The 18,756-nt window shown below is 49.9% G+C and overlaps 1 protein-coding gene across 1 annotated transcript in view; it reads left to right on the top strand.

The window, feature by feature from the left end:
- Positions 1 to 6,826: 6,826 nt before the first annotated feature.
- The window catches only part of LOC149434579 (protein mono-ADP-ribosyltransferase PARP15-like), a 36,632-nt gene continuing 24,702 nt past the window's right edge, over positions 6,827 to 18,756 (top strand). The window contains exons 1-2 of the mRNA XM_089663622.1: positions 6,827 to 7,033; positions 10,144 to 10,201. Coding sequence (XP_089519748.1) covers positions 6,827 to 7,033; positions 10,144 to 10,201 — 265 coding nt within the window. The remainder of the gene's footprint in view (positions 7,034 to 10,143; positions 10,202 to 18,756) is intronic.

Below are 18,756 nucleotides of genomic sequence, written 5' to 3' on the forward strand. Positions count from 1 at the left end.
CCTGTACATACCGATCACTGTCATACCTCCGTACTCCTCTCCTGTACATACCGATCACTGTCATACCCCCCACACTCTTCTCCTGTACATACCGATCACTGTCATACCTCCACACTCCTCTCCTGTACATACCGATCACTGTCACACCCCCCACACTCCTCTCCTGTACATACCGATCACTGTCATACCTCCACACTCCTCTCCTGTACATACCGATCACTGTCATACCTCCACACTCCTCTCCTGTACATACTGATCACTGTCATACCTCCCACACTCCTCTCCTGTACACACCGATCACTGTCATACCGCCACACTCTTCTCCTGTACATACCGACCACTGTCATACCTCCGTACTCCTCTCCTGTACATACCGATCACTGTCATACCCCCCACACTCCTCTCCTGTACACACCGATCACTGTCATACCCCCCACACTCCTCTCCTGTACACACCGATCACTGTCATACCTCCACACTCTTCTCCTGTACATACCGATCACTGTCATACCTCCGTACTCCTCTCCTGTACATACCCATCACTGTCATACCTCCACACTCTTCTCCTGTACACACCGATCACTGTCATACCTCCACACTCCTCTCCTGTACATACCGATCACTGTCATACCTCCACACTCCTCTCCTGTACATACCGATCACTGTCATACCTCCACACTCCTCTCCTGTACATACCGATCACTGTCATACCTCCACACTCCTCTCCTGTACATACCGATCACTGTCATACCCCCCACACTCCTCTCCTGTACACACCGATCACTGTCATACCTCCACACTCTTCTCCTGTACATACCGATCACTGTCATACCTCCGTACTCCTCTCCTGTACATACCCATCACTGTCATACCTCCACACTCTTCTCCTGTACACACCGATCACTGTCATACCTCCACACTCCTCTCCTGTACATACCGATCACTGTCATACCTCCACACTCCTCTCCTGTACATACCGATCACTGTCATACCTCCACACTCCTCTCCTGTACATACCGATCACTGTCATACCTCCACACTCCTCTCCTGTACATACCGATCACTGTCATACCTCCACACTCCTCTCCTGTACATACCGATCACTGTCATACCCCCCACACTCCTCTCCTGTACACACCGATCACTGTCATACCCCCCACACTCCTCTCCTGTACACACCGATCACTGTCATACCTCCACACTCTTCTCCTGTACATACCGATCACTGTCATACCTCCGTACTCCTCTCCTGTACATACCGATCACTGTCATACCTCCACACTCCTCTCCTGTACATACCGATCACTGTCATACCTCCACACTCCTCTCCTGTACATACTGATCACTGTCATACCTCCATACTCCTCTCCTGTACATACCCATCACTGTCATACCTCCACACTCTTCTCCTGTACATACCGATCACTGTCATACCTCCACACTCCTCTCCTGTACATACCGATCACTGTCATACCTCCACACTCCTCTCCTGTACATACCGATCACTGTCATACCTCCACACTCCTCTCCTGTACATACCGATCACTGTCATACCTCCACACTCCTCTCCTGTACATACCGATCACTGTCATACCCTCCACACTCCTCTCCTGTACATACCGACCACTGTCATACCTCCACACTCCTCTCCTGTACATACCGATCACTGTCACACCTCCCACACTCCTCTCCTGTACATACCGATCACTGTCATACCTCCCACACTCCTCTCCTGTACATACCGATCACTGTCATACCTCCCACACTCCTCTCCTGTACATACCGATCACTGTCATACCTCCACACTCCTCTCCTGTAAATACCGATCACTGTCACACCCCCCACACTCCTCTCCTGTAAATACCGATCACTGTCATACCTCCACACTCCTCTCCTGTACATACCGATCACTGTCATACCTCCCACACTCCTCTCCTGTACATACCGATCACTGTCATACCTCCCACACTCCTCTCCTGTACATACTGATCACTGTCACACCCCCCACACTCCTCTCCTGTAAATACCGATCACTGTCATACCTCCACACTCCTCTCCTGTACATACCGATCACTGTCATACCTCCACACTCCTCTCCTGTACATACCGATCACTGTCATACCTCCACACTCCTCTCCTGTACATACCGATCACTGTCATACCTCCACACTCCTCTCCTGTACATACCGATCACTGTCATACCTCCACACTCCTCTCCTGTACATACCGATCACTATCATACCCCCCACACTCCTCTCCTGTACATACCGATCACTGTCATATCCCCCACACTCCTCTCCTGTACATACCGATCACTGTCATACCTCCACACTCCTCTCCTATACATACCGATCACTGTCATACCCCCCACACCTCTCCTGTACATACCGATCACTGTCATACCTCCACACTCCTCTCCTGTACATACCGATCACTGCCATATCCCCCACACTCCTCTCCTGTACATACCGATCACTGTCATACCTCCACACTCCTCTCCTGTACATACCGATCACTGTCATACCTCCACACTCCTCTCCTGTACATACCGATCACTGTCATACCTCCACACTCCTCTCCTGTACATACAGATCACTGTCATACCTCCCACACTCCTCTCCTGTACATACCGATCACTGTCACACCCCCCACACTCCTCTCCTGTAAGTACCGATCACTGTTATACCTCCACACTCCTCTTCTGTACATACCGATCACTGTCATACCCCCACACTCCTCTCCTGTACATACCGATCACTGTCATACCTCCACACTCCTCTCCTGTACATACCGATCACTGTCATACCTCCACACTCCTCTCCTGTACATACAGATCACTGTCATACCTCCCACACTCCTCTCCTGTACATACCGATCACTGTCATACCCCCCACACTCCTCTCCTGTACATACCGATCACTGTCATACCTCCACACTCCTCTCCTGTACATACCGATCACTGTCATACCTCCACACTCCTCTCCTGTACATACCGATCACTATCATACCCCCCACACTCCTCTCCTGTACATACCGATCACTGTCATATCCCCCACACTCCTCTCCTGTACATACCGATCACTGTCATACCTCCACACTCCTCTCCTGTACATAGTGCTCACTGTTCTGTTCTTTTTCACAGTTCAAAAAATAATTCTGGGGAAACATCCTCATCAGCTGACATCCAAAGAGGGGACCACATTCCGGCTGTACATATCTCCCCCCCCCCGGAGACGTGAACGCACAGAGCATGGGCAATTCTATCTGCTTCCGGGACGACTCCAGCGTAAGTTGAACTTCTCTTGTTACTAATGAGATGAAATCTGATGTGTGTGATATCCGCTGAGCTCCGTGCCGGAGATGAAATCTGATGTGTGTGATATCCGCTGATCTCTGTGACGGAGATGAAATCTGATGTGTGTGATATCCGCTGATCTCTGTGACGGAGATGAAATCTGATGTGTGTGATATCCGCTGAGCTCCGTGCCGGAGATGAAATCTGATGTGTGTGATATCCGCTGATCTCCGTGCCGGAGATGAAATCTGATGTGTGTGATATCCGCTGATCTCCGTGCCGGAGATGAAATCTGATGTGTGTGATATCCGCTGATCTCAGTGCCGGAGATGAAATCTGATGTGTGTGATATCCGCTGATCTCGGTGCCGGAGATGAAATCTGATGTGTGTGATATCCGCTGATCTCGGTGCCGGAGATGAAATCTGATGTGTGTGATATCCGCTGATCTCGGTGCCGGAGATGAAATCTGATGTGTGTGATATCCGCTGATCTCAGTGCCGGAGATGAAATCTGATGTGTGTGATATCCGCTGATCTCAGTGCCGGAGATGAAATCTGATGTGTGTGATATCCGCTGATCTCAGTGCCGGAGATGAAATCTGATGTGTGTGATCTCCGCTGATCTCAGTGCCGGAGATGAAATCTGATGTGTGATATCCGCTGATCTCAGTGCCGGAGATGAAATCTGATGTGTGTGATATCCGCTGATCTCAGTGCCGGAGATGAAATCTGATGTGTGTGATATCCGCTGATCTCAGTGCCGGAGATGAAATCTGATGTGTGTGATATCCGCTGATCTCCATACCGGAGATATCTGATGTGTGTGATATCCGCTGAGCTCCGTGCCGGAGATGAAATCTGATGTGTGTGATATCCGCTGATCTCAGTGCCGGAGATGAAATCTGATGTGTGTGATATCCACTGAGCTCCGTGCCGGAGATGAAATCTGATGTGTGTGATATCCGCTGAGCTCCGTGGCGGAGATGAAATCTGATGTGTGTGATATCCGCTGATCTCAGTGCCGGAGATGAAATCTGATGTGTGTGATATCCGCTGATCTCAGTGCCAGAGATGAAATCTGATGTGTGTGATATCCGCTGATCTCAGTGCCGGAGATGAAATCTGATGTGTGTGATATCCGCTGATCTCAGTGCCGGAGATGAAATCTGATGTGTGATATCAGCTGAGCTCCGTGGCGGAGATGAAATCTGATGTGTGTGATATCCGCTGAGCTCCGTGGCGGAGATGGGGTACATGTTGTAGGAGATGAAGCTGGAACATATGAAGATCTTTGTGCAGTTCTGTACCCCGCAGGGGCTGCTGGGAATAGACAAGCTCTCCCATAGTACCGAGGATGCCAGTCACAGTTCTAGGCACACCGACAATTCCAGCTCAGTCTAGGGAATGCTTTTTGTCGTATTTATTGCTGAAGAACTTTAACAGGAGAGGGGTTTAGGGTCACAGGATACTCCTAAATGATCAATAGCAATTATAGGAGGACAGACTTCTCATGAACCTCCTAATAGCAGCCTTTCCTGGAGGTACCAAGGAATGGCCAGTAAATCTAGGACCCCATATGTCAGAGCCTGGGTCCAAACCTGAGCCTTCTGTGGTGAGTGGTAATGTTTCTTCTTGTTGAGCCACTTGGAATGCTGGATACCTCCCTTGACAATTGTTTGGATGATCCTGCCTTGACCTTGTCTGTCATGAACCTTGAACCTTTTTCTCCTCCCATGAACTTCCTGATATAAGCCATGTCTCTGCACTTCCTGTTTGCCAGATTATTGTGCTCTCCAGCCAGTATTGTGCTCCTTATCATCTGTTATTATCCATATTTTTCTATCACTCGTTATTGACCCTTGGCTTGTTCTCCACTACACTTCTGCCTGATCCCAACCTGAAACTGCTCATTACCGACCTTGGCTTGTTCTCGACTATATTTCTGCCTGATCCCAACCTGCAACTGCTCATTACCGACCTTGGCTTGTTCTCGACTACACTTCTGCCTGATCCCAACCTGCGACTGCTCATTACCGACCTTGGCTTGTTCTCGACTACGCTTCTGCCTGATCCCAACCTGCGACTGCTCATTACCGACCTTGGCTTGTTCTCGACTACGCTTCTGCCTGATCCCAACCTGCGACTGCTCATTACCGACCTTGGCTTGTTCTCGACTATATTTCTGCCTGATCCCAACCTGCAACTGCTCATTACCGACCTTGGCTTGTTCTCGACTACGCTTCTGCCTGATCCCAACCTGCGACTGCTCCTTACCGACCTTGGCTTGTTTACTGACCACGCTTCCGTTTGACCCTTACCTGCTTAATATGCTACTGGACCTCCGCTTGCTCACCTCCTGGTGGGATGATCCTGAGGACCGCGACCTGTGCTAACACGCAGCCAAATCCATCTCCATCATTAGGAGCTGTGGTGAACACCGGTTGGTACTTAGACTCCGCACCTCAGGTGAGCCCACTCCTCCGCCACGGTGACCTGCTTGTGTACCTATCCTGCTGGTTTCAGGTGAGCCTTTCCATTGCTATAGCAACTGGTCTTTGAGCCTGACCCCTGATCGTGACACCATAGCAGCAGTCCCAGTCCATATACTGTAGACGCTTCTGGCACTTGCACAACTAATAGTCCCCAACGAGGTCTTTACTCACAGAGTCCTATGAGCTGTGTGCCACCCAGCATCCACAGTGAGGGAGACAAAAGGATCTTTCTGTAGCATCCTCCTCATTAAGTAGGGGGAGCTATCTGATTATTTTTTAGTTAGAAAGTCTGAGTAGCAGCCTGGGCAATAGTTGGGTCAGATTTGAGTCAGTGCTGAGAGGCTATGCAGATCAGTTCCTTAATACCTCCCCCTGCTCTAGAATTTTGGCGAAGATTCTAGAAGCAGTGGGTGGGGGTGAGGAGGAGCTGGTCTGCACACTCTGAGGACTTTGGCCCAAGCAGGAGGCTTGACATGGAGCCAGGGCAGCCTTTAAGTGTGACTGAGCCTGCTCAGCAAAAGAAGAATTCGGGTGAGGAAGATGTGAGGAAGGCTGAGATGTAGGAACCTGGGAGGGGGTCCAGTGGGAAGGGGCCTACCTAGAGGCTGGGTGTAACGTACCTGGTGGTAGAACCTGAAGTGCAGAGGAAGGCCTCCCTTGCAGCTCTGGCTCAGGGGCCCTAGTAGAGTAACAGGGAGCGCTGGAGCACAGAGGTGCATGAGTGCTCGGTATAACTTCTGCGGATGGATGCTGAAGTGCGTCAGGAATGCAGGAGCAGCTGGTGGATGGCACACTAGCAGAAGTGCAGGAGGAGCTAGTGGATGGTACACTGGCAGAAGTGCAGGAGGAGCTGGTGGATGGCACACTAACAGAAGTGCAGGAGGAGCTGGTGGATGGCAGACTGGCAGAAGTGCAGGAGGAGCTGGTGGATGGCACACCGGCAGAGGTGCAGGAGCAGCTGGTGGATGGCACACCGGCAGAGGTGCAGGAGCAGCTGGTGGATGGCACACTGGCAGAAGTGCAGGAGCAGACTGGCAGATGGCATGCAGGAAGAAGTGCAGGAAAGGCTTGGCAGATGGCACACTGGCAGAAGTGCAGGAGGAGCTGGTGGATGGTACACTGGCAGAAGTGCAGGAGGAGCTGGTGGATGGTACACCGGCAGAAGTGCAGGAGGAGCTGGTGGATGGCATGCAGGAAGAAGTGCAGGAAAGGCTTGGCAGATGGCACACTGGCAGAAGTGCAGAAGTAGGATACTGGCAAGGATAAGCTGGTTCAGGTGCAGGAGCAGAGTAAGGCAAGGTCAGGCGGTCCAGGTCAGCAACTAGCAGGCAGAGTAAGCAGAAACGACAGGCAGAAGAATAGTCAAAGGGCAGGCCAGGGGTTGGTGCAGGCAGAGTTCAAGCAGGGTCAATAACAGATCAGATCACCAACGGAATCACAGGTAACAGGATGCACGGGCACTCAAAAGTATTGGACCAAACGGCACTAATGTAAGGCACTAGCCCAGCTTAAATAGCCCGCTTGGTGCCAATTCACCGTCGTGCATGCGCACTTGTGCGCACCTGTGTGCTATTAGAAGAACAGGAGACAGGCACGGCTCAGCTGGTTCAGGTGCAGGAAGAAGGATCAAGGCAAGGTCAGACAGTCATGTCAGCAACTACGTAGCAGGCAGATCAGCCAGGATTGGTAACAAGGCAGAAGGATCGGGCAGAAGAGTAGTCAGGAGTCGGGCCAGGATTGGTAACAAGGCAGAAGGAGCAGGCAGAGGAGTAGTCAGGAGTCGGGCCAGGATTGGTAACAAGGCGGAAGGAGCAGACAGAAGAGTAGTCAGGAGTCAGGCCAGGATTGGTACAAGGCAGAAGGAGCAGACAGAAGAGTAGTTAGGAGTCAGGACAGGATTGGTACAAGGCAGAAGGAGCAGACAGAAGAGTAGTTAGGAGTCAGGCCAGGATTGGTAACAAGGCGGAAGGAGCAGACAGAAGAGTAGTTAGGAGTCGGGCCAGAATTGGTAACAAGGCAGAAGGAGCAGACAGAAGAGTAGTCAGGAGTCGGGAAAGGATTGGTAACAAGGCGGAAGGATCAGACAGAAGAGTAGTCAGGAGTCAGACCAGGATTGGTACAAGGCAGAAGGAGCAGGCAGAAGAGTAGTCAGGAGTCAGACCAGGATTGGTACAAGGCAGAAGGAGCAGACAGAAGAGTAGTCAGGAGTCAGACCAGGATTGGTACAAGGCAGAAGGAGCAGACAGAAGAGTAGTCAGGAGTCGGGCCAGGATTGGTACAAGGCAGAAGGAGCAGACAGAAGAATAGTCAGGAGTCGGGCCAGGATTGGTAACAAGGCAGAAGGAGCAGGCAGAGGAGTAGTCAGGAGTCGGGCCAGGATTGGTACAAGGCAGAAGGAGCAGACAGAAGAGTAGTCAGGAGTCGGGCCAGGATTGGTACAAGGCAGAAGGAGCAGACAGAAGAGTAGTCAGGAGTCAGGCCAGGATTGGTAACAAGGCGGAAGGAGCAGACAGAAGAGTAGTCAGGAGTCGGGCAAGGATTGGTAACAAGGCGGAAGGATCAGGCAGAAGAGTAGTCAGGAGTCAGACCAGGATTGGTAACAAGGCGAAAGGAGCGGGCAGAAGAGTAGTCAGGAGTCGGGCAAGGATTGGTAACAAGGCAGAAGGAGCGGGCAGAAGAATAGTCAGGAGTCAGACCAGGATTGGTAACAAGGCGGAAGGATCAGGCAGAAGAGTAGTCAGGAGTCAGACCAGGATTGGTAACAAGGCGGAAGGATCAGGCAGAAGAGTAGTCAGGAGTCAGACCAGGATTGGTAACAAGGCAGAAGGATCAGGCAGAAGAGTAGTCAGGAGTCAGACCAGGATTGGTAACAAGGCGGAAGGATCAGGCAGAAGAGTAGTCAGGAGTCGGGCAAGGATTGGTAACAAGGCGGAAGGAGCAGGCAGAAGAGTAGTCAGGAGTCGGGATAGGATTGGTAACAAGGCGGAAGGAGCAGGCAGAAGAGTAGTCAGGAGTCAGACCAGGACTGGTAACAAGGCGGAAGGAGCAGGCAGAGGAGCAGTCAGGAGTCGGGATAGGATTGGTAACAAGGCGGAAGGATCAGGCAGAGGAGCAGTCAGGAGTCGGGCCAGGATTGGTAACAAGGCAGAAGGATCAGGCAGAAGAGTAGTCAGGAGTCGGGATAGGATTGGTAACAAGGCGGAAGGAGCAGGCAGAAGAGTAGTCAGGAGTCGGGCAAGGATTGGTAACAAGGCGGAAGGAGCAGGCAGAAGAGTAGTCAGGAGTCGGGATAGGATTGGTAACAAGGCGGAAGGAGCAGGCAGAAGAGTAGTCAGGAGTCAGACCAGGACTGGTAACAAGGCGGAAGGAGCAGGCAGAGGAGCAGTCAGGAGTCGGGATAGGATTGGTAACAAGGCGGAAGGATCAGGCAGAGGAGCAGTCAGGAGTCGGGCCAGGATTGGTAACAAGGCAGAAGGATCAGGCAGAAGAGTAGTCAGGAGTCGGGCCAGGATTGGTAACAAGGCGGAAGGAGCAGGCAGAAGAGTAGTCAGGAGTCAGACCAGGACTGGTAACAAGGCGGAAGGAGCAGGCAGAGGAGCAGTCAGGAGTCGGGATAGGATTGGTAACAAGGCGGAAGGATCAGGCAGAGGAGCAGTCAGGAGTCGGGCCAGGATTGGTAACAAGGAAGAAGGATCAGGCAGAAGAGTAGTCAGGAGTCGGGCCAGGATTGGTAACAAGGCAGAAGGAGCAGACAGAAGGAGTAGTCAGGAGTCGGGCCAGAATTTGTAACAACAAGGCAGATAAGCAGAAGGAGCAGGCAGAAGCGAAGTCCGAAGGCAAGCCAGGGGTCAGTACAGGCAGCATTCAGCAGCGACAGGAACGGATCAAGTCATCAACAGGAGATCAACAGAGGAACAGATGCTTGGATGCTTAGGAAACCTAGTAGACCAAACGGCACTGACACAAGGAACTAGAGCAGTTTAACCCCCCTGGCGGTATTCATGAGGGTAGCTCGGGGTAAAGTTTCAGAACTACAAGCGGTAACCCCGAGCTACACTCTGGAGTACTATGCAGCGTTGCTCCGGGATCCCTCCAGCACTTACCTTGTCCTGCGCTCCCTCTGTAGTGTCCCCGGCCATCTGCTCCTGCCAATGCCAGCATCCATCTTCCGGGATTCATTCCCTGCGAGCATCGGGACGTACGGGGGACAGAACCGGTGGGAAATTTGAAAATGTTAAAAAGTGACGTTCACGAAATACACTAAAATCTGACAGTATTCCATTACTGTATTAAACCATAAATGATGAGAAACAAATCCTGTTGGTGTAATGATTGGCCATCTCTGTGTTTTGTAGGATTATGAAACATCTGATTCCTCAGACGATGGAGCATCTGGTTCCTCAGACGATGAAGGTAATATACATCATATCTATGCCTCATCACAACATAATGATCTTATATCAGGAATGTCTGGCCCACTCCTGCAAAGGAAAGATGCTGCAACGCATGCAGTGCTTTTGGCTGGGTAATCAGGTTGTGGAGTGCAGTTCTGGTTGTGTGTTTAGGTCTATTGTCCTGATGGAAGGTGGCCCTCTAGATCAATGGTCTCCAAACTGCAGCCCAGGGGCTGGATGTGGCCCTCAATTCTTCCCAATGATAACAGTAATGGGGCACTATTCCTCCCATTGACCCCAATGATGTAGCAGAATTTCTACTGAGGACACCAACATTGGGGCACAATGACACTATTGATGGGGCACAATTTCTCCCAAAGACACCAGTGATGGGGCTCAATGACACCAGTGATGGAGCACAATTCCTCCCAATGACAACAACTATGGGCCACAATGACACCAGTGATGGGGCAAAATTCCTCCTAAAGACACCATTGATAGAGCACAATGACACCAGTGATGAGGCACAATTCCTCTTAAAGAAACCAATGATGGGGCACAATGACACCAGTGATGGGGCATGATTCCTCCCAATGATACCAATGATGGGGCACAGTGACGCCAAATAATGGGGCACAATTCCTCCCAATGACATCAACAATGGGGCACAATGACACCAGTGATGGGGCATGATTCCTCCCAATACCAATGATGGGGCACAATGACGCCAAATAATGGGGCAGAATTCCTCCCAATGACATCAACAATGGGCCACAATGACACCAGTGATGGGGCATGATTCCTCCCAATGACACAAACAATGGGGCATAATGACACCAATGATGGGGCACAATACCTCCCAATGACACAAACAATGGGGAATAATGACACCAATGATGGGGCATTGTTTACTCCCACAGATGCTGGGACGTTTTCTACTCCCAATGGCCACAGTCTGGCCCCCCTTAAGTCTGATGGGCAGTAAACTGGCCCTTTGTCTAGGAAGTTTGGAGACCTCTTCTCTAGAACACTGAACAAAGTCTTTTCCTATATTTGGCTCCAGCCCTCTCATCCTCAACCCTGACCTATCTCTGATGAAAAGCCTATTCACAACACGATACCCCCGCCACCATTCAGTGTTTACTGTGTCTAGCACAATCCTTTTGGCAAACTCCAAAATAGATTTATTATAGATTTTTCAGCAATGGCTTTTTTCTCATCACTCATTAAGTCTTTGCTACGTGGAGCTTCAGGGTGTCAACTGTGAATACTCACTATGCTCAAATACAAGCACAGATCCCTTTAATGCCTTTCCCCAAAACCCCCTGGGTTCCTGGACACCCAGAGAAGGTACATTTCTCTGCTTCTTCCCATCAACAGGCCACACCTGAAGGTAGAAGTAGCTGAGCATGTGATCTTCAGGCCTGTGAAGGGCCTTCCATTGTCAAAACCAGCATGTGGGCAGCAGTGTTAAAGTGGGTTAGAACTAGCTAGTTATATATTTATAATGCCCTCCAGGTTAGCTATATGGTTTTTTAGACAGTAGCAACCAGGGATGAGTCAGCCTGGGGAGTGAGGTTTACTCAGAACAGTCTGGGAGGCTCTAACAAATCTCTGGAGCCCTCCCACCTTTCCAGAAAGCTGAGAACATTCTGGATCACTGGTGGAGGAGGAAAGCCCATATCTGCATGTTTGAGGGACCCTGGTCAATCCCCTGGCAGGAGACTGGGCATGGTGACCAGGGCAACCCTCAAATATTACAGAGCCTGGAGAGAGTGAGTAGTGTCGGGTGGAAGATGGATTGAAGAGCTGAAGTTTGGAGCCTGGAAGGGGGGCTCCAGGGAGTGGGCCTACCTACAGGCAGTTGCTGGAAAGGAGGATCTCCTTTGTCCCATCGTCTCCATGGCAGGACGACCTGTGAAGCAAGGAGGGAGTGTCAAGGTCCTACCTTTTCCCAGAGGTTATGTTTCTCCATGTGCTTGCATCCATGTTGGATTTCTGCAGAGCATGGTGGGAATCTTTTTATGCCTTCTGGTCTCTGAGGTCCATCCCCCAGGGGGGGGGGCTGAATTCATATAAACCTGTGGTCGGCACATGCCCTTTGCACTTGTGTCTTGTGTCTTTGTGTTGCTATAACTCTGTTCTGACTCTCGTGACTCTCCTGGAATCTGACTCGGCTTGTGACCTGACCATTCTTTGTGTTCTCCTTTGATCTGACCCTCCGTTGCTGAACTCGGCCCGTGACCAGTGATTCTCATCTGCTGTCCTGTACCGTTTTGTCCCGTTGTTGTTGACTCGGCCTGCCTGACTACTCTATTTTCTTTCCCACCAATTACATGCCATTGGCGGTGGCCATTACCGCAGCTGAGGTGTCTCAGGGGCCGCGACCTGGTTCCTGGCTGCGTCAAGTCCATCCCCACCATCAGGGGCCCTGGTTTAGGGCAGCCTGGGACTTAGACTCCGCGCCCTGGGGGACTTCGGTCTGTGGGTGGTGGTTGTCGCCAGCCAGTGCGTTACATTGTTTTTAGGCCTGCCTGTCCGTTCCTCAGCTCCTGCCCTGACAGGGAGCCAGCCCAGCATAGTCTGAAGGCAGCCACTAACGCACTAAGCAAGCAGGAAAGGACTGAGTGAGTACTCCTACACCCCCTGGGCCAGATAAGGGGCTCCCCAAAAGGTGTGCTCTCACCTTACAGTTTGACCCTCTCTACAAAAACTAAACCCGCATGAAGTACACATATTCCCAGATCACTTCAGATGGATTCAATCAGCAACAACACATAGGAAAAGATTCCTGTTCCCCAGTGGCATCGAGTAACAGCTCCACCTGATAATCAATGGATCACATAGACATTTCCAGGGAAAAATCGGTATAGCCTCAGGCTCAACAACAAAGAAGGGGCTGCATACTGCCTAATGATTTCTTCTGTATTAAAAAAAAATTAATGAACTAATTAATAAATCACTGCTGCTGCTGAATGTGAATAACCACTCGGGCTCAGCCCACAGTATATGCAGCTCTCTCTCCCTGGCCAATAAGCTCTGTTCAACGCGTTTCATCATAATGACATCATCAGGGGGCACCGGGACATTCCAGGAACATCTGCAAATACAGGAAGACAGACTTCCAATCACAAATCCAAAGTCCTAAACAGAGATATGTAGGCAGGTGCACTTTACAGTCTCCACTGCAGGTGGAATGGTCCATGTTGGCACATGTTTCCTTTCATGCCATCCATTGTATACAAGTGTGTCTAGCTGTGATTGGTCACAGCGATCACATGCACAGGCTGGGCCAATCACAGCCCATCTGTGTCATGTGATTAGCCGTGGCCAATCACAGATAATCACAACAACAAAAAACCTGAATGAATCGATTTAATTCCGTTAAGTGCTTGCTTATAGCAAATAAATTCTTTGCTATAAGCAATCAAATTGTGTAAAAAAATACTGATCACTTCCCCAAAGTAGTACAACGTTACTATGGTAACACTATACTACTTTGGTCATGGCGTAATATGAACAAAAAAATCTTAAAAAAAGAGAAAAATATTTAATTTAAAAAAAAAGAAAATAATAAAATGTTAAAAATTTTTTTTAAGAAATTATAAATTTTTTTTCCGTACTACCATCAGTTAGTGTCCCTGATTACCGCCACACCAGTTATATGATGACGCTGTACTGCACTGGTGACAGGATGTAAAAAAAAAATTGTGAAAATTTGTTTAATTTCTTCATTTTCCAAAAAATGATGACAAAAAAAATGTCAACTTCAAAAAACTTGCCATTCCTGTTATGAAATATGTTGGATGGTCTACTTTGCAAAAAGGGGTCATTTGGGGGATGTCTGTACCGTCCTGACATTTGGGGGATATCTGTACCGTCCTGACATTTGGGGGATATCTGTACTGTTCTGACATTTGGGGGATATCTTTACTGTCCTGACATTTGGGGGATATCTGTACCGTCCTGACATTTGGGGGATATCTGTACTGTTCTGACATTTGGGGGATATCTTTACTGTCCTGACATTTGGGGGATATCTGTACCATCCAGGGGCGGACTGACAACTCATGGGGCCCCCGGGCAATAGGGGATCATGGGGCCCCTGTGTCCTTGCCCAAACTCCAAAAAGCCTATGAAAAAGGTACCAGGGGCATCTCATGGGGCCCCCTACTGACCCTGGGCCCTCGGGCAGTGCCCGAGTTTCCAAATGGTCAGTCCGCCCCTGGTACCATCCTGACATTTGGGGGATATCTGTACCGTCCTGACATTGGGGGGATATCTGTACCGTCCTGACATTTGGGGGATATCTGTACCGTCCTGACATTTGGGGGATATCTGTACCGTTCTGACATTTGGGGGATATCTGTACTGTCCTGATATTTGGGGGATATCTGTACCGTCCTGACATTTGGGGGATATCTGTACCATCCTGACATTTGGGGGATATCTGTCCTGTCCTGACATTGGGTGGATATATGTACTGTCCTGACATTTGGGGGATATCTGTACCATGCTGACATTTGGGGGATATCTGTACCGTGCTGACATTTGGGGGATATCTGTACCGTGCTGACATTTGGGGGATATCTGTACCGTCCTGACATTTGGGGGATATCTGTACCGTCCTGACATTTGGGGGATATCTGTACTGTTCTGACATTTGGGGGATATCTGTACTGTTCTGATATTTGGGGGATATCTGTACCGTCCTGACATTTGGGGGATATCTGTACCGTGCTGACATTTGGGGGATATCTGTACCGTGCTGACATTTGGGGGATATCTGTACCGTCCTGACATTTGGGGGATATCTGTACCGTCCTGACATTTGGGGGATATCTGTACCGTCCTGAAATTTGGGGGATATCTGTACCGTTCTGACATTTGGGGGATATCTGTACTGTTCTGACATTTTTGAGTCTCAAGAAATTAGATTGGCCGTCAGTACTTCAGGATTGATCAATTTTCAGATATCTCCCATAATTTGTGAACTCTATAACTTTCCTACAGATAAATAATACATCCTAATTTGGGTTATTTTCACCAAAGACATGTAGCAGAATACATCTCGGCCTAAATTTATGAAGAACAATTATTTATTTGTAAATTTTTATAACAGAAATAAAGAAAAACATGTTTTTTTTCAAAATTTTTTTTTTTTTTTGTTTATATAGCAAGAAATAAAAACCCCAGTGGTGATTTAATACCACCAACAGAAAGCTCCAGTTGTGTGAACAAAATGATAACAATTTAGTTTGGGAGCAGTATTGCATGACCGCGCAATTGTCATTCAAAATCTGAGAGCGCTGAAAGCTGAAAATTGGCCTGGGGGGTGACAGTGTCCGGTATTGAAGGGGTTAATACCCGAGTAATTGTGGAGGGGGCCATCTTCTGTGGGGCATTTTGTGTCATTTTTAATGTAAGAAATATTGTCTGTATCATTTTCCTGAATGTTATATCTGTCCAGGATGGAAGATGAGGAAAATAGGGATAGAGATGGGCATGTATGGAAGAGGAGGAGGAGGATGTCATAGAGCAGCGGTTCTCAACCTGGGGGTCGCGACCCCTTTGGGGGTCGAACGACCATTTCCCAGGGGTCGCCTAAGACCATCGGAAAACACATATTTCCGATGGTCTTAGGAACCGAGACACCGCTCCTGTCTCAGGCGATGTGTGGGCGGGATGATACGCTGCCCTGTCACCTGGCCACACCTCCGGGATCACTCAACAGCTTCGCCTCCTCGCCGCTGATTGGCCACCTGAACTGTAGCTCAGGAGAGGCACACAGGCGGCCAATCACCGGCGAGGAGGTGGAGCTTGGAGAGGAGGAGCCGAGCGGCAGCGCGCGTAGATCTAAGAAGATCGAGGGAGCTGCCGAAGTAAGTGAAGAGGAGAGCGGCCAGAGAAGGAAGACAGCTGACAGGTAAGTGAGAGAGCGAGCCCAGGCTGGAGCAGGGGTCAGCAAGGTAAGTATCATTGGTGTCAGTGGGAGGAATAGTGCCCCATCATTTGTGTCACTATTACCAACGATGGGGCACTATTTCTCCCATTGACACCAACGATGGGGCACTATTCCTCCCCCCACTGACACCAACGATGGGGCACTATTCCTCCCCCCACTGACACCAACGATGGGGCACTATTCCTCCCCCCACTGAAACCAACGATGGGGCACTATTCCTCCCCCCACTGACACCAACGATGGGGCACTATTCCTCCCCCCACCGACACCAATGATGGGACACTATTTCCCCCCCCCACTGACACCAATGATGGGGCACTATTCCCCCCCTGACCCCAATGATGGGGCACTATTCCTCCCACTGACACCAATGATGGGGCACTATTCCTCCCAATGACACCAATGATGAGGCACTATTCCCCCCACTGACACCAATGATGGGGCACTATTCCCCCCACTGACACCAATGATGGGGCACTATTCCCCCCACTGACACCAATGATGGGGCACTATTCCCCCCACTGACACCAATGATGGGGCACTATTCCCCCCACTGACACCAATGATGGGGCACTATTCCCCCCACTGACACCAATGATGGGGCTCTATTCCCCCCACTGACACCAATGATGGGGCTCTATTCCCCCCACTGACACCAATGATGGGGCTCTATTCCCCCCACTGACACCAATGATGGGGCACTATTCCCCCCACTGACAGCAATGATGGGGCACTATTCCCCCCACTGACACCAACGATGGGGCTCTATTCCTCCCACTGACACCAACGATGGGGCACAATTCCCCCCACTGACACCAACGATGGGGCACGATTCCTCCCAATGACACCAACGATGGGGCACGATTCCTCCCAATGACACCAACGATGGGGCACTATTCCTCCCACTGACACCAACGATGGGGCACTATTCCTCCCACTGACACCAACGATGGGGCACTATTCCTCCCACTGACATCAGTGATGGGGCACTATTCCTCCCACTGACACCAACGATGGGGCACTATTCCTCCCACTGACACCAACGATGGGACACTATTCATCCCACTGACATCAGTGATGGGGCACTATTCCTCCCACTGACACCAACGATGGGGCACTATTCCTTCCACTGACACCAATGATGGGGCACTATTCCTCCCACTGCAAAATTACAGTTATGAAGTAGCAACGAAAATAATTTTATGGTTGGGGGTCACCACAACATGAGGAACTGTATTAAGGGGTCGCGGCATTAGAAAGGTTGAGAACCACTGTCATAGAGGAAGGAGAGTGGGTACAGAGGAGGAGGAGGAGAATGATGGGTGGGAGGGGAATGTTAAATTAAATGTAAGAAGAGGAGGAGGAGGAAGAGGATGTCATAGAGGAAGGAGAGTGGGTACAGAGGAGGAGGAGGATGGGGGGGGGATGTCAAATTAAATGTAAGAGGAGGAGGATGTCAGAGAGGAAGGAGAGTGGGTACAGAGGAGGAAGAGGATGATTAGGGGGGGGATGTCAAATTTACTGTAAGAGGAGGAGGATGTCGGAGAGGAAGGAGAATGGGTACAGAGGAGGAGGAGGATGGGGGGGGAGGGGGGAATGTCAAATTAAATGTAAGAGGAGGAGGAGGCTGTTAAAGAGAAAGGAGAGTGGGTACAGAGGATGAGGAGAAGGGTGGATGTCAAATTAAATGTAAGAGGATGGAGGAGGAGGATGTCAGAAAGGAAGGAGAGTGGGTACAGAAGAGGATACGGGGGAGGGGGGATGTCAAATTAAATGTAAGAGGAGGAGGATGAAAAAGGAAGGAGAGTGAGGACGGATGAGGAGGATGATGAAGGGGGGGGGGGGGGGGGTGGGTGGTTATGGTTGGAAGAAATGGGAAAATGGTAGTAGATACCTTATCTCAGTGTGTCTAATTCTGGAGATTGGACTTTCTGCAGCTGGAAGACCAACACATTCCTGTTCCTTCCATGCACACCAAGCCAGCAATGACACATCCCCATTCAGCATAGAGACAGGATGTCTCCTTGCTGGATGGGGATGTCTCTTTGCTAAATGGGATGTCTCTTTGCTGGATGGGGATGTCTCTTTGCTGAATTAGTTGAATTGGTTTGAATGTCCCTTTGTTCGATGTCTCCAGTAGGCCATCCCATGAGTGGGGTGTAAATTCAGGATGGCCAACTGAGCAAGAAAGGCGAAGGAGCTCATTCCTGGAAGAACAACCAACTGAAGCCCCACAATGTGACACATTTCAGCCTACATGGCATTAGCCATAACTAAAGCTGTGCAGGCTGAAACTCAACTGACTGTTACTGTAACTTTGTACGCTGTGGTTTACTGAAGAAAGACAAGATTTTACAGCCACATCGGTTATGCAGATCACGTTTATGGAGACGTTCCTACATAGCAGGGACATGGAGGGAGTGTGAGATCCTAAGGACAGTCCATTTGGGATAAGGAGGACAATATGCTCCTCTGGTACGGTTTGGTGGTTTTATCAGCTTAAAGAACAGAAACCTGAGGGTATGAGGGGACCTCAAAACTATCTTCTCTACATTAAACCATTTTTATGGGCTGCCATGACAATGCTTTCAGTGAGGTTGTACATCCAA

Source organism: Staurois parvus, unplaced genomic scaffold (assembly GCF_062004578.1).
Source record: "Staurois parvus isolate SC_StPar_1 unplaced genomic scaffold, SC_StPar_1.0 ptg001732l, whole genome shotgun sequence".
In the NCBI taxonomy this organism is placed as follows: domain Eukaryota; kingdom Metazoa; phylum Chordata; class Amphibia; order Anura; family Ranidae; genus Staurois; species Staurois parvus.